Source organism: Pollicipes pollicipes, unplaced genomic scaffold (assembly GCF_011947565.3).
Source record: "Pollicipes pollicipes isolate AB1234 unplaced genomic scaffold, Ppol_2.1 Scaffold_5724;HRSCAF=6776_pilon_pilon_pilon, whole genome shotgun sequence".
NCBI classification, from domain to species: Eukaryota; Metazoa; Arthropoda; class Thecostraca; order Pollicipedomorpha; family Pollicipedidae; genus Pollicipes; species Pollicipes pollicipes.
In genome coordinates, this window is record NW_023596746.1 from 45876401 (window position 1) to 45888883 (window position 12483).

The 12483-nt window shown below is 52.2% G+C and overlaps 1 protein-coding gene across 4 annotated transcripts; it reads right to left on the reverse strand.

Annotated features, from left to right (window-relative positions):
* Positions 1–786: 786 nt before the first annotated feature.
* Positions 787–12151, reverse strand: Gclm (Glutamate-cysteine ligase modifier subunit). 4 transcript variants are annotated; one of them, XM_037226807.1, is made up of 9 exons: positions 11784–12151; positions 11478–11679; positions 11034–11090; positions 9885–10036; positions 7071–7145; positions 6100–6226; positions 4555–4751; positions 2212–2332; positions 787–1995 (listed from the first exon to the last, which is right to left on the reverse strand). In XM_037226807.1, exons 4-9 carry the CDS (start codon positions 10020–10022, stop codon positions 1832–1834), a joined length of 822 nt encoding a protein of 273 aa, XP_037082702.1. In that variant the 5' UTR covers positions 10023–10036; positions 11034–11090; positions 11478–11679; positions 11784–12151; the 3' UTR covers positions 787–1831. The 4 variants fall into 4 exon arrangements, with proteins under 4 accessions (XP_037082702.1, XP_037082704.1, XP_037082703.1 ...); XM_037226809.1 differs by having other exon boundaries at positions 12073–12148; XM_037226808.1 differs by lacking the exon at positions 11034–11090.
* Between the last annotated feature and the right edge of the window lie 332 nt (positions 12152–12483).

Genomic DNA, 12483 nt, shown 5'->3' on the forward strand with positions numbered 1-12483 from the left:
ACAGCTTAAAACTTGACGACTCGGAAAAAGAAGCCAATGACTAGTATTTTAATGAAGTCTCACAGTGTGTCGCGATAAGTAAAGCATGACACTTGTCGTCCAAAATAACGCAACCGTTCTTCCTCGAAATGTGAACAGGAGTGAAACACATGGGCAATTGTCAACGGTGCGGTACATTCAGCGCATTGAGGTCTTACGCAAACACAGAAGTAGTATGAGTGGCGGGAGCATGGCCATTTCGCGGCCGGTACAGAGCGACCTCTTCACACCTAGCCGCCCGAGCTATACGGCCAAAGGCCCAGCACTGGCTTCATCATCTTTAGTGTGTTGTCGCTTTCGTCATCCCGACAGCGCTGCCATTTTCTTTTTAAATACGCTTTTGGGCCGGAACCGTCGGAATAAGTTATTTTGCCACGGAACACAAAAACTAGCCCGTCCAAAAGGGTCAGTCAACAGGCCGTCAATTTATCTTTCCATCATGTCTTGCCATGTACTCTCTTGAACAATAGCATTGGTTGGCCAGACAAATCCACTGCGCAACCAGATGACGGTTAGTGGATGCGTGCTGCGGGGCGGGCAACCTTCAGCGGGGCTCCTCCCATTCCATCCAACACTCGATAACTATCTGCGTCAACTTGCCAGTGTGCCGACGCCGCACCTGGGACCAGCATCAACACCCGTCCGCCACGCTGGGAACGAGAAGTTTCGCAGCAGATTAGCCGATGGCAAGTTACATAAGTCTGAAGTCTGCAATGTCAGCCCCAGGCAGAAAGAGCCAGCCACCCTTCGTGTTGTATATTCAACTCTCAGCTGTCTGCATACACACATGCGAGGTATACAAGCACACTGAAACGCGAGTGAATGTTTCCTCCGACAGCGTATGTAACAACTGTGCAAACGGCGACTCAGATATTGCACTATCCACGCCCTAGGCCTTTGCATGCGAATCTCAACGCATAGCCAACTCTCGTTAAGCAGTGCTTTGGTGAACCATGCCCTTTCTTCATACTGTTCAAATAATACCTAACGGTATCGTCGCCAAGATAGAAACCGCATTAATGCCACCCACACGGTACGAGGATAACGCCATTTTCGTACGAGAGTTTCCATCGACTGGTTTAGAACCAACACCGAAATGGTTTAGACCAAACATCTGGAGCGTAAACAAATCTAGCAGCCTTAAAACCTTGAGCTCCGAGCTGGGTTGTCGTACATAAAGGCAACACTTCGACACTTTTCCAGGACGAAATGTCCGTTCTGGGGCGGCTGCACGAACTCTACACCCTTCCACTAACCCTGCTTACAATGCCCTCACTTGATCCCTGATGTGCTACATTGCTACATAACTGGTGAGTACAGCAGACTTAGGGCGCGAGCAAAGAATACGAGCCATGCTAAGTCTCGCTACGCCCCACCCGCGGCCGACGGTGCACCCGCACCCGCAGGGGAATGTAGGCGAGCGGTGGATCTATGCTGGCCGAAGCCAGCGGCCACGCTCCTGAAGCGAACCGCGCACTTAGCTCGCACCACCCGTACACGCACGTGTCAGTGCTCCCCTCGGCACCAGCGCCCGCCGTGAGCTCCCATCCCCGCCGCTGCCGACCAGCTCGGCCATCCGGACGCCCTTAAAATGGCCTTTCCATGTCTCATTAGCGGGCTGGCCGGGCAAAGGCCGTCCGCCGTCCGGGCCGGCAATTAATCGTGACTCAGAGAGCAGGACGGCACCTGGCGGCTGCGGCGACCGTCCCGGCGCGGTCGGCGGCCGGCGCCAGCCCCAGCTCGGGTGCGCCCGACGGTGACGGCGGCGATGGGGCGGCGCACGGCTGGCCTTCTACGAACGGGCCACATGCACGACGTAGCCCTTGTTCTTGATGACGCCCTTGTGCTGCACCATGACCAGGTAGCGCAGTGACCAGACGAGCGCCCAGCGGTCCGGATCAGCCAGCGTCATGTGTCGGCTGAGCACTGGTCGCAGCACCCCGTCCGGCAGGATCTCTGCAGGGCCGAGCGCACGGTGTCGGCGGCGCACCACATCACTGAACGGACAACACCATACGTCGGTTGGGGGGTGCAGCTATATGACACAGCGACAGGCCTTTCACACTCATCTAGAAAAATTAACGTTGCATATCACGCGCTTCACATTTTTTAACTGAGACATGCCAATAAACAAGCACCGAAAGAGCAGTCCAGTCCAGCCAGGCGCCTCACCCTGCGCATCGTTGTGCGTCAGAATCTGCACCTCCCGCTCCCTGCAGAACGTGCGCAGGTCCTCCGGCACCGAGCAGCAGTTGGTCAGATTGATCTGGATCAGCGACGGCTTCACCTCAATCTGCGACGCAAAAAAACGCATTTCTATCTCAGGCGTCCGGTGCAGGCCGTGGCGCTCCAGCACTGGCGCCAGAGCGACAGACACGCGGCGTCGAGTCTCACGGCAACGCGTTCAACACGGCACCGCCCGAACTGATCCCCGACGAAAAACAAGGCACCGCGCCGCTGCAACTCCGGGCTTACAACGCCGCCAACTGTGCTCGAGTGTAAAAGTAGCGTGCCTTCCGTGTGTTTACCGGCTGAACATGGCGAGTGAGTTGGAGCAAAAGCAGTGAATGTTCCTAAGGCTTTCCTTCTTAACCAGCCGAATTACGGACCGCCCGCAAAACAACACAGCGAACGGAGAAAATGACGGCGAGGCGGGGCACGGTGAGTAGTGGTGCCGGCGCTACTGCCAGGGGTCAGGACAGGCCAAACGTGGCTTTTGACCATTGAGTACGCTTAGAGCTCAGGCCTTCCGACCGGCGCTCGCTGATGGTAATAGCAAAGCTGATTGAGACGCTATTACTGTTTCAATTCTGGAAATGTCGCGTTCCCACAAGTTTAATCCTCCCGACTGCGCACAGAGGCATCACCGCCCAGGACGGCATGGCTGCCAGCGCAGACGCCGCTCAGGCGTCAAAGCGTCAGTCAACAGCAGGCTGCCAGCGCAGACGCTGCCCACACGTCAGAGCGCCAGTCAACAGCAGGCGGTCAGCGCCGACGCCGCTCAGACGTCAGAGCGCCAGTCAACAGCAGGCTGCCAGCGCAGGCGCCGCTCAGACGTCAAAGCGTCAGTCAACAGCAGGCTGCCAGCGCAGACGCTGCCCACACGTCAGAGCGTCAGTCAACAGCAGGCGGCCAGCGCAGACGCTGCTCACACGTCAGAGCGCCAGTCAACAGCAGGCGGCCAGCGCAGACGCTGCTCACACGTCAGAGCGCCAGTCAACAGCAGGCGGCCAGCGCAGAGGCTGCTCAAGCGTCAGCGCGCCCGGGAGCGCCAGTCAACAACAGGCTGCTAAGCTGGCCCGGCCGGCTCCGACTCTCCCGAGCCGTCAGCCACCGCTCGAGCCGCGCTATCGCGTGACCGCGTCCGACAGCCGGAGACCGCGCCACAATGGCCGCCGGCAGGCCGGCCGCTCGACCGCGCCGCGTCAACAGCCGACACATCTCAGCCGCCGTCACGGCGGCGTGCCGGCTCCGCACCGCGCCACGTGACTCCGGTGGAGGCGCCTCAGCTGCCCGGAAGGCGGACTCGGCCGGGTGAGGCGGAGCAAGAGGAGCGGCCCAGCCAGCCCACCGCTGCCTTCAGCGTCCGGCGCCAGAGCGGGCAACAGTCGGCCGGCGACACCCGACGCGTGGCGGCCGCCAGACGCAGCCGCAGACCGCCGCCAAATCTGCGCGCCGCCCGTCAGGACCGCCGCCGGCCGGCGCCCGGCACCGCAGGGCGGCCGGCCGGCCAGCACCAGCCGCGCGCCGTAATTGCCGGCGGTGTTCAGCTCGCATGCTGTCCACGATAAGTCGAATTGGTTGGCCGCTTATCTGATGCCACAACTCGCGCCGCCGGCGGCCGGAGTCGATGTTCGGAGCCAGACGTAATATAACAGACAAGTTTCCAATCGCCGCATCACACCATTCACCGGAAATGGATCGTAGCGGCCGAGCGTGACAACTGCCGGTGGACGAGATTTCAACCAAATCGCCGCCGCCATCCCATACAAGAGCGAAGCGCGGCCGGACACGTCGTCTGGACACTAGAAGGCTGGGCTGACACATCGCACAGCCAGCAGTTTTATCGTGCCTTCCGACGGGTTCGTCCTGGGGTTCCACAGAATAGTAAAGCCAGCGGAAAGAGGCCCTTCTGATCACGAACATCACTGTCCACAGAGTATCGCCGAGCTGAATAATTGGTGACTAGTCCGTTCTCATTTGCCGTGCACAGCCACCAATCTCTCTCTCTCTCTCTCCCTCTCTCCCTCTCTCCCTCTCCCTCTCCCTCTCCCTCTCTCTCCTCTCCTCTCTCCTTCTCCTCTCTCTCTCTCTCTCTCTCTCTCTCTCTCTCTCCTCTCTCTCCTCTCTCTCTCTCTCTCTCTCCCTCTCTCTCTCTTCCCTCTCTCTCTCTCTCCCCTCTCTCTCTCTCTCCCTCCTCTCTCTCTCTCCCTCTCTTCTCTCTCCCTCTCTCTCTCCCTCTCTCTCTCCCCCTCTCCAAGCTGCTTGCCTCTTCACCGCTGACAACGCACTCACCCGGTCGCACTCGAAGACGGCCTCGAAGAGACTCTGTTCCACATCTGCCAGGCCTAGGTACGCCACCTTCTGCTGGGCGTGGAAGCGTTCGAGCACCTTCCAGAGTGGCAGCAGCTGCTGCAGGCTCGTCTCGTCCCAGGGCACCGGGTTTGACAGCACGATCGCCTCAATCTGCTCCACCGACAGCTCCGTCAGCGCTGGCGACGGGTCGCCAGGTCAGGTCACCCACAGACAGTTGCCGAAGACCGGTCGCCGATCTTTGATCACTGACAGCCAGCCGCCCAAAGCTCATCACCAATGGTTGGTCATCCGAAGCTCATCACCGGCAGCCGGCCACCCAAAGCTCATCACCGATGGTTGGTCATACGAAGCTCATCACCGGCAGCCGGCCACCCAAAGCTCATCACCGATGGTTGGTAATCCGAAGCTCATCACCGGCAGCCGGCCACCCAAAGCTCATCATAGGCCGCTCGTCATCCAAGAAAGAGCCTATCGGACGGGCCAACGGGCAGAGAAGAAGCGAGGACTACACAGGAAAACGGATGACTTGGAATGTATCTGGCTATTCGTTAAAGACATTTTCGTAGTTTCCACGGGCAAGCCAGCTAAAAGTTCTTAGTTTTCGCGTTTTACCATTAGAGATCGATGCTGTTTCTGGGAGGTTTCTGGAAACCCGAACCAGGTAAGTCTATGACGCATACAATCTGCAGGCAGCATTGCCACAATAGGGGCGAGCTCACGAGGAATTATCACGAACTAAGCTGCTTTACCAAGCTGCTTTGCTGAAACAGTGAATAGCGGGCGTCGGTCGACATCCTATTCTGCCGAATTCAAGCAAAGGCACAACAGATCAATACTGCAGCAGATGGACACTTGCAATCTAATTACAAACTATTCACGGATAAACCTGAGACAGGGCAGATGGGAAGAAACACAGCCAAAGCAACACACCAGCCGTGAACAAAAGCAAACACGGAAACATCCCTGGAGCAACGGTGTTAGCGTACCGCGGGCTACGCAATATAGCGCGCCACTGCAAGTTACACCTGATTTTGGGCGGCCACTTTGCTCTTCTTTTAATATTTAGCCTAGCACGGGTCAACACGCTGGTTCGCGACTGCGCGTGCGCCACCGCGCGGCACGATGTTCCGGGTCCCGCGTTGTCACGCTATTAAACGATGTCACGTATGTATGTCACGTATGTATGTCCGTATGTCACGCTATTTATGTCACGCTAAAACTGTACATAAATAGCAAAGCCTGAAATGTCTGCCGGTGGTTCATGCCCCAAATTCAATTATTTCTGAAATAGGACGAATACAAAACAACTGGCAATGGTCCCTTAGCATAAATATTTTTCCAGTCCGCACACTAGCAGTAAAATCTTGATGCTGGGCGTACCGTTTTACAAACACACTACTGACAAATCAGCCTGAGAGGCAGAGTTGTGAAGGGTTCGCCCGTCCCGCCCCGGTGACCCGGTGACCGGGTCACCCGTGTCGGTCACCGGGTCACCGGTCCCGACCCGGTGACCGGGTCTTGTACCTCGCTCCACGGCGTGCCCGACCGCCTCGGCGTTCAGTCCGTTGGGAAACAGCTTGACGGTGATGCTGAGCGGCTCGCGCTCCTCGTCACCGAGGCTGACGCTGTAGCACGGGCACGGCACTGCCATCTGACGGATAGAAATGAAATAGGTAATACCAGAAGCAGTCGCCAGTATGTTATGGAACAAAATGGGCCCAACAGCGAAAAATGCATGGTAGCCTGACAGTTGGCAGCATTCCTGCCCAGCTCAATGCACAGGTACCACAGGTGTCTTAGGTCCATTTCAGAATCTTATCATAACGTTAACGAAGATCAAAGATCTTATCATAACGTTAACAAAGATCAACTGAAAGTCAAGGTCACCTCAAGGGCACGCCATGTTATAAAACCTTTATATTACTTCGCTTCAAATCGCATGCTTACCTTTATGGTTTTACCGCATACCAGTTGTGTTAATTCAGCGCAAATGACACAAGAAATCGCTTACATGACGCTCCTTAGCCGACCAAACATAAACTCTGATGTCAACCTGACATGGCGTGGTCAGGTGCGACTGATCCTGACCGGAAAACAGTGCCAGCGATCGGTTGCTTAGTCAAGGCAGCCCAAAGAGAAAAGATACCGTGACCTGCTTCATATACAGGCGAAATTGACCGTGCACGCCTTAATGCATTGCGTTATAACTTCACGGAGTGAGGTGTGATGGAACAATGATGTTCTCCAAAATATGTAGGCGATCACGTGCCAGGCATTGCAAATCCGGTGGACTTATCCAGAACACTGGAAATTAACTTGGAGAGGATTACTTTTCCTCGACCCCATCCTCCCTCTCCCGTACAGGCGTCCGTAGGTTAAGATTCAGCTGAGAAGGAAAGACACCAAGCCGAGATGAAAATGATGGGTCGCAGTGGGTTGAAAAGTGTCTTGACAGTGGCCCTTTCAGTGACATCTGACACATGTGATAAGCTTACAACAACTGAAGACTGGTCGAGTTCGTCCTTTGTCGGCTGATAAATGTCCAGCATGTGGTCCAGAGAAGACACCAGCTGTGGACATGCCATTGAAGGTTATGCACATGCCAAAGCTGTCGGGAAGCCTACAGCTTTCTGCATGGAAAAGATGGCCACGCAAACAAGCGTGGGCTGGAAAACCGCATGTGCCATTATAAGCCGCGCGCTGAACAATAATCAAACATGCCAATGTCTATTGGGCCTGGAGGACTCCGAACAATTCGACTATTTGATATCCTCAACATAACATAACATAACATAACAGCACCTCATGATTCAGCTTACTCCACGCAATTATCTAAGGGTGCACAATGTCATAGTTATCTCCTATCGTCCATACCAAGGGTCCACATAGCCCTCAGTATTTTGCAAGGTACAACCCAGGACAGGGCAAATGTCAATAATGGCACAGACTTTACAGATTCTGTGCAGAAAAGGTATTTTGGTCGCAATAAGATGGCAGAAAGACGAAAATACGCTGCTGAAAAGAAGCACGAGTTATTTCGCATGTTTAAAACTGCCACAGCCTCACATCGTACGCATGGTATGCCAACATCAAGGTCGTATGCTTGTTGAGCCATAGCCGATGATTGAGTCGGCACACCCAGCTGCGAGCCATGCAAGGATGCACTCAAATAAACACACAAAACAAGTATCATGTAATTTGTTCATTATCATGTTTACATCAAGTTATAAATGAATAATAAACACCGGACAAGACTTGTGGCATTAATATACCACTCGCTAAGGTCCAGCCGCTGCCACGGCATCAATGTATTTTCCACAAGTCCACTGGGGTGATGCTTTCTCACACGTTGACACAAGGCGGCACAGATGACCAGCAACCGGGGAGACGGTCCAACCCAGAGACGATCTAAAGAGTCTGCGGTGGCGCAGAGGCGGCGATGGCCGGCTCAGAAGGTAATTCATGACACAGATCTAGAGCCTGCGGTGGCGCAGAGGCGGCGATGGCCGGCTCAGAAGGTAATTCATGACACAGATCTAGAGCCTGCGGTGGCGCAGGGGAAGCAATGGCCGGCTCAGAAGGGTATCCATAACACAGATCTACAGAGCCTGCGGTGGCGCAGGGGAAGCAATGGCCGGCTCAGAAGGGTGTCCATAACACAGATCTACAGAGCCTGCGGTGGCGCAGAGACAACGGCGGCGGAGGCCGGCTCAGGAGGGTATCCATAACACAGACACAGCTAGCCCCATGGCTGTAGTCAACACCGGCACAGCGTTTGTTCGCTTTTCGGGCTTCCGGGCGTTGTAACTATATGGTCAGATAACGCCCATTTGAAACTTAACTGTGCTGTTTCTAATGAGAAACTGAGGTCAATGAAGCAATACACCATTCTATGCTGTTTTGTTGGTGCCAAAAAATACGTGCGGGCCCATTGCAGTTGTGTGAACAAAAGTAGCTAGTATTCCTGGTGTGCTACACTGACACAAATAGGGTGACCATTTACATAGTACTTGCATTTTGCTTGCTATAAATTACTTATAGAAATATTTCCATTTTTAAATCCATACCTTGGTGTACACTTAGCAAACACCCCTACATATGACATACATATTTCATACACATGCAAACTTGATGTTCTATTATTATTGCACAGCACATGCCACACAACCACACTTACCACGCTTCAAGGCATCATATCATTTCAATGTGTGTTGTCCTCATGATCCACAACTCAGCATCAAATGCAGCCATGGCTCAACTGCCTAAATCCAGAACTAGGCAAGGATCTCAAGTGCTGCACCAAATGCATTCAATAGAATTGCACAGACATGGCAGGTGTGCTTCTCTAGTTGTTGGCAATGACCTACAGAGAAGCTGCACAATCTGCTAATGGACAGTATCACCTCAAGGCCCCATGTCTGATCCTGATTTACTATCCCTTAGCCACCAGTTAACTGCAAAATCTGACCTTTACACTCTGTCCATATGCTTATCCACTTAGCAGCCTAAAATAAGTCAGGCACCCATATGTAACATGATGCATGAAAAGAGGTTGTTTGGTCGGATGAGGTCATTCGGGCCACACCGGACAACCAAGCACCTCGCCTGCCACTGCCCGGACGCACCGTCCGGTCACCGAGGCTACATCCCACATACACAGCAAGTTCAGTCCCACACACAGCAAGCCCAGTCCCACTCACAGCAAGCCCAGTCCCACAACAAAGTATGGTCTCAGACACAGAAAACCCAGTCCCACACACAGTGAGCCTGGTCCCACACACAGTGAGCCCAGTCCCACATACAGGAGACCTGAGTCCCACCAACAGTGAGCCTGAGTCCCACACAGGGAGCCTGAGTCCCACACACAGTGAGCCTAATCACACACACAGTGAGTTCAGTCTCACACACAACAAGCCCAGTCCTATGCACAGTAAACCCAGTTCCACACACAAGGAGCCTGAATCCCACATGAAGGGAGCATGAGTCCCACACACTGTGAGCCCAACCCACACACAGCATGCCCAGTGAAACACATGGTAAACACAGTCCCACACACAGAAAGCCTGAGTCCCACACACGGAGGGTCTGAGTCCAACACACATGGAACCTGAGCCCCACACACAGTGAGCCCAGTCCCACACACAGCAAGTCCAGTCCCATGCACAGCAGACCCCATTTATCATACAGGGAGCCTAGTCCCACACATAGGGAGCCCAGTCCCACCCCAGAGACAGCACCTCAAGCTGCGCTGACTCACCAACTCCCATGTAATGGATGACAACACCAGCTGCCAGTAACCCCAGTCTAACCTCGGCGGTGCTGCTCTGGCCGGCGCGGCGGCGCACGCCACGCATCGAGATGACATTGCCGGTAGACATGGTGACGCTGCTGCAGGCAGCTCCCACGACCAGGGGCTCGCCGCGTGATGAACAAGCCTCTCCGCCCATCTCCTTCAGTCAGTCTGCAGACACAAAGTGGCCGCAACGTCACCACGGTCCCAGAATGAAGGCAACCGACACACTGCATTGGTTGGAGAGTTAATGGCAGCGTGGTGCCTGCCGTGTTCTCTGTGTGTTCTCAGGTGTCAGTGTTGAATTTGCACTGTTATTATAACATATGCAAACAGTGGAACAATGAAGTGGAAAAGAATCAACATCTTGGTTTTAACAAAACAGGCTTACAAATAAATATGCATATTTGCACATGTGCATATGTGTGTGAAAGCATGAGAAATGTATGTGGAACAAGCTCACATAACAACATAACACCTAAGAAAAACAGTCAAAGGCTTAATGATCTTCCTTTTTCAAACATATGTCCAACAAATAAAAAACTGTTAAGGGTGCATGTTGTATACAAATATATCTACATCCAGACACTAATCACCTACTTAACGGATCCACCAATTACCCACTTAATAATGGATCTGTTGATCAACAAAACTCATCTGATCTGATCCACTGAAGATTCATAAAAATTATCAAATGAAAAGAATCACATTTAGACATTTGTATTGCTATGGCAATCAGTACTCCTTGACCAGTCACTTAAATTGTGCAGATTGGAACAAGTGCACATATCATTGTGCAATATGCAACTTAATTACAAAGCCTGGTTTAGCATGTATGCATAGTCTGTATAACATAGTATACAGAGTATCACATAGCCGAGATAAAGTCCACATATGGTCTGCTTTAAGATGAGTTGACTGGACTATTTCAAATATTGTGCTTTCACAGAATTGCCTGAAATATTCTATATTGCACATTACATAATCATGAACCACTCATGGCCTGTACCTGGTAAAAAAGTTAGAATCAGAATTAGATAAACTGGGGTCATCATTGGTTTTTCTATGAAATGTTACTTTGGTCTCGTTTGCATCAGAATGACGACTAAGTAGGTGATTTCAGACTTCCAAACTTGAAAAATACACAGTAATTCCATTATTTGCTCACCTGCATAGAGAGCTAAGTCTGGAGTGCTGAAATTCGCCATCACCGTCAAGCTGAAAGCTAAAACCACTTCACTACATCACATCCATATTTTCTAAGTAAGACAACTGATTGAGCTGTTTGCACCATGCCTCAAAGTTTCCACACAAAAAGATGCAACAATCAGCAAAATCATGCTACAAAAAGTTACCAATAATCAAAATCATTGTTTTGTTGATATTTTGGTGTCATGTGATTAAAATATTTTGGCTATGTGGACACTTTATCTGGAAACACTACATTAAGTGATTAAAACTGGGATGAGGGGCAGTTTATTGTGATATTCACACATGATCTTGGCCATTATCAATGTCAGAGGTATACTGCCCCCTTCATTTTGGGGGCTACTGCCTGCTCCACTTTGGGATGAAAGTGTGCCAAATTTAAGGTTACCACAGTGGGGCATACCTTGAGGTGAGTTTTCTCATTGTTCCATGTCCAGCCCTCTGCACTTATGTTGCAGAACTGCAACCCTGAACAGTGTTGATTCATCATTGAGATGAATTATCTTTCTTGGAACTCAGGGCCCTTGCTAGTAGTTTTAATGTGCCAGTGTTGATGTAAATATCAACTTGGTAGCTGAGGTTTCCCTCATGTCACATGCTGACACCTGGGAACACAACACCCAGTACTTAATTCTGGCCCCAGCATGCATGGGCTGGTAGGCGCTAGCCCGATAGAAATGGGTAGGCCGCCGAATCACTAGGCACCTACCTGCTTTACAAATGACGTAAAAGATGCTCTACGAGATGACCGCGAAACGCCGACACTTCACTCCTGATGTTTCCCCAGCATGCAGCGCACCCCGCCGACTCCTCGCTCGACGGCCAATGCCCGTGACCATGCATCACGATGACGAAGCGGCTTTGGACCAAGCGTAAGCAGGACCCTATCGGCCCCACAGTGTACGGGCTTTGGTCAGTGAGGAGTAAAATGACCGACACGGTATAACACGCAAGCTCATTCTCAAAGACTGTAAACCAATCACTTTTAATTCAACAACCTTTGAGAAGACGCTCAGTAAATCGCCTATCACGCCGACCCAGATGTACAATGCCCGCGAATGACAGTGATCATGTCAATGAATCGTCAAACAGCTATCGCGTAGCTAGCCCAGGCTCAAACGTGAAACTGACCTTAAACACTAGAAATGCGAAAGGGAAACTCCTCGTTCAGGGACATCCCAGACTACGAAATATCTCAATATGATCGTTTCAAAGCCTCCGCCATCCGATGCATAAATCCGATTACTTGATGTGGATTCAGAGCCTGGTGCCCATAGACCTGATGACAATCCATCAATTTCGCCAAAGTCCGAGATTTTTGCCGGCAGACAAGATCACTGTCAGACAGACGACAGAACACAGGTCATCCACGTGCCTCTAAACGTGTATGCACGAATCGGCCGATTGGC

What these genes read in the sequence shown, in the direction of transcription:
- Gclm (XM_037226806.1), bottom strand. Translation starts at nt 10,022, where the DNA reads ATGGGCGGAGAGGCTTGTTCATCACGCGGCGAGCCCCTGGTCGTGGGA. An exon ending in CCGTCTTCGAGTGCGACCGG is followed by an intron (nt 2,333 to 4,554) that starts GTGAGTGCGTTG and finishes TTTGCGTCGCAG; the next exon opens with ATTGAGGTGAAGCCGTCGCT. An exon ending in GACGCACAACGATGCGCAGG is followed by an intron (nt 1,996 to 2,211) that starts GTGAGGCGCCTG and finishes TCGGCCCTGCAG; the next exon opens with AGATCCTGCCGGACGGGGTG.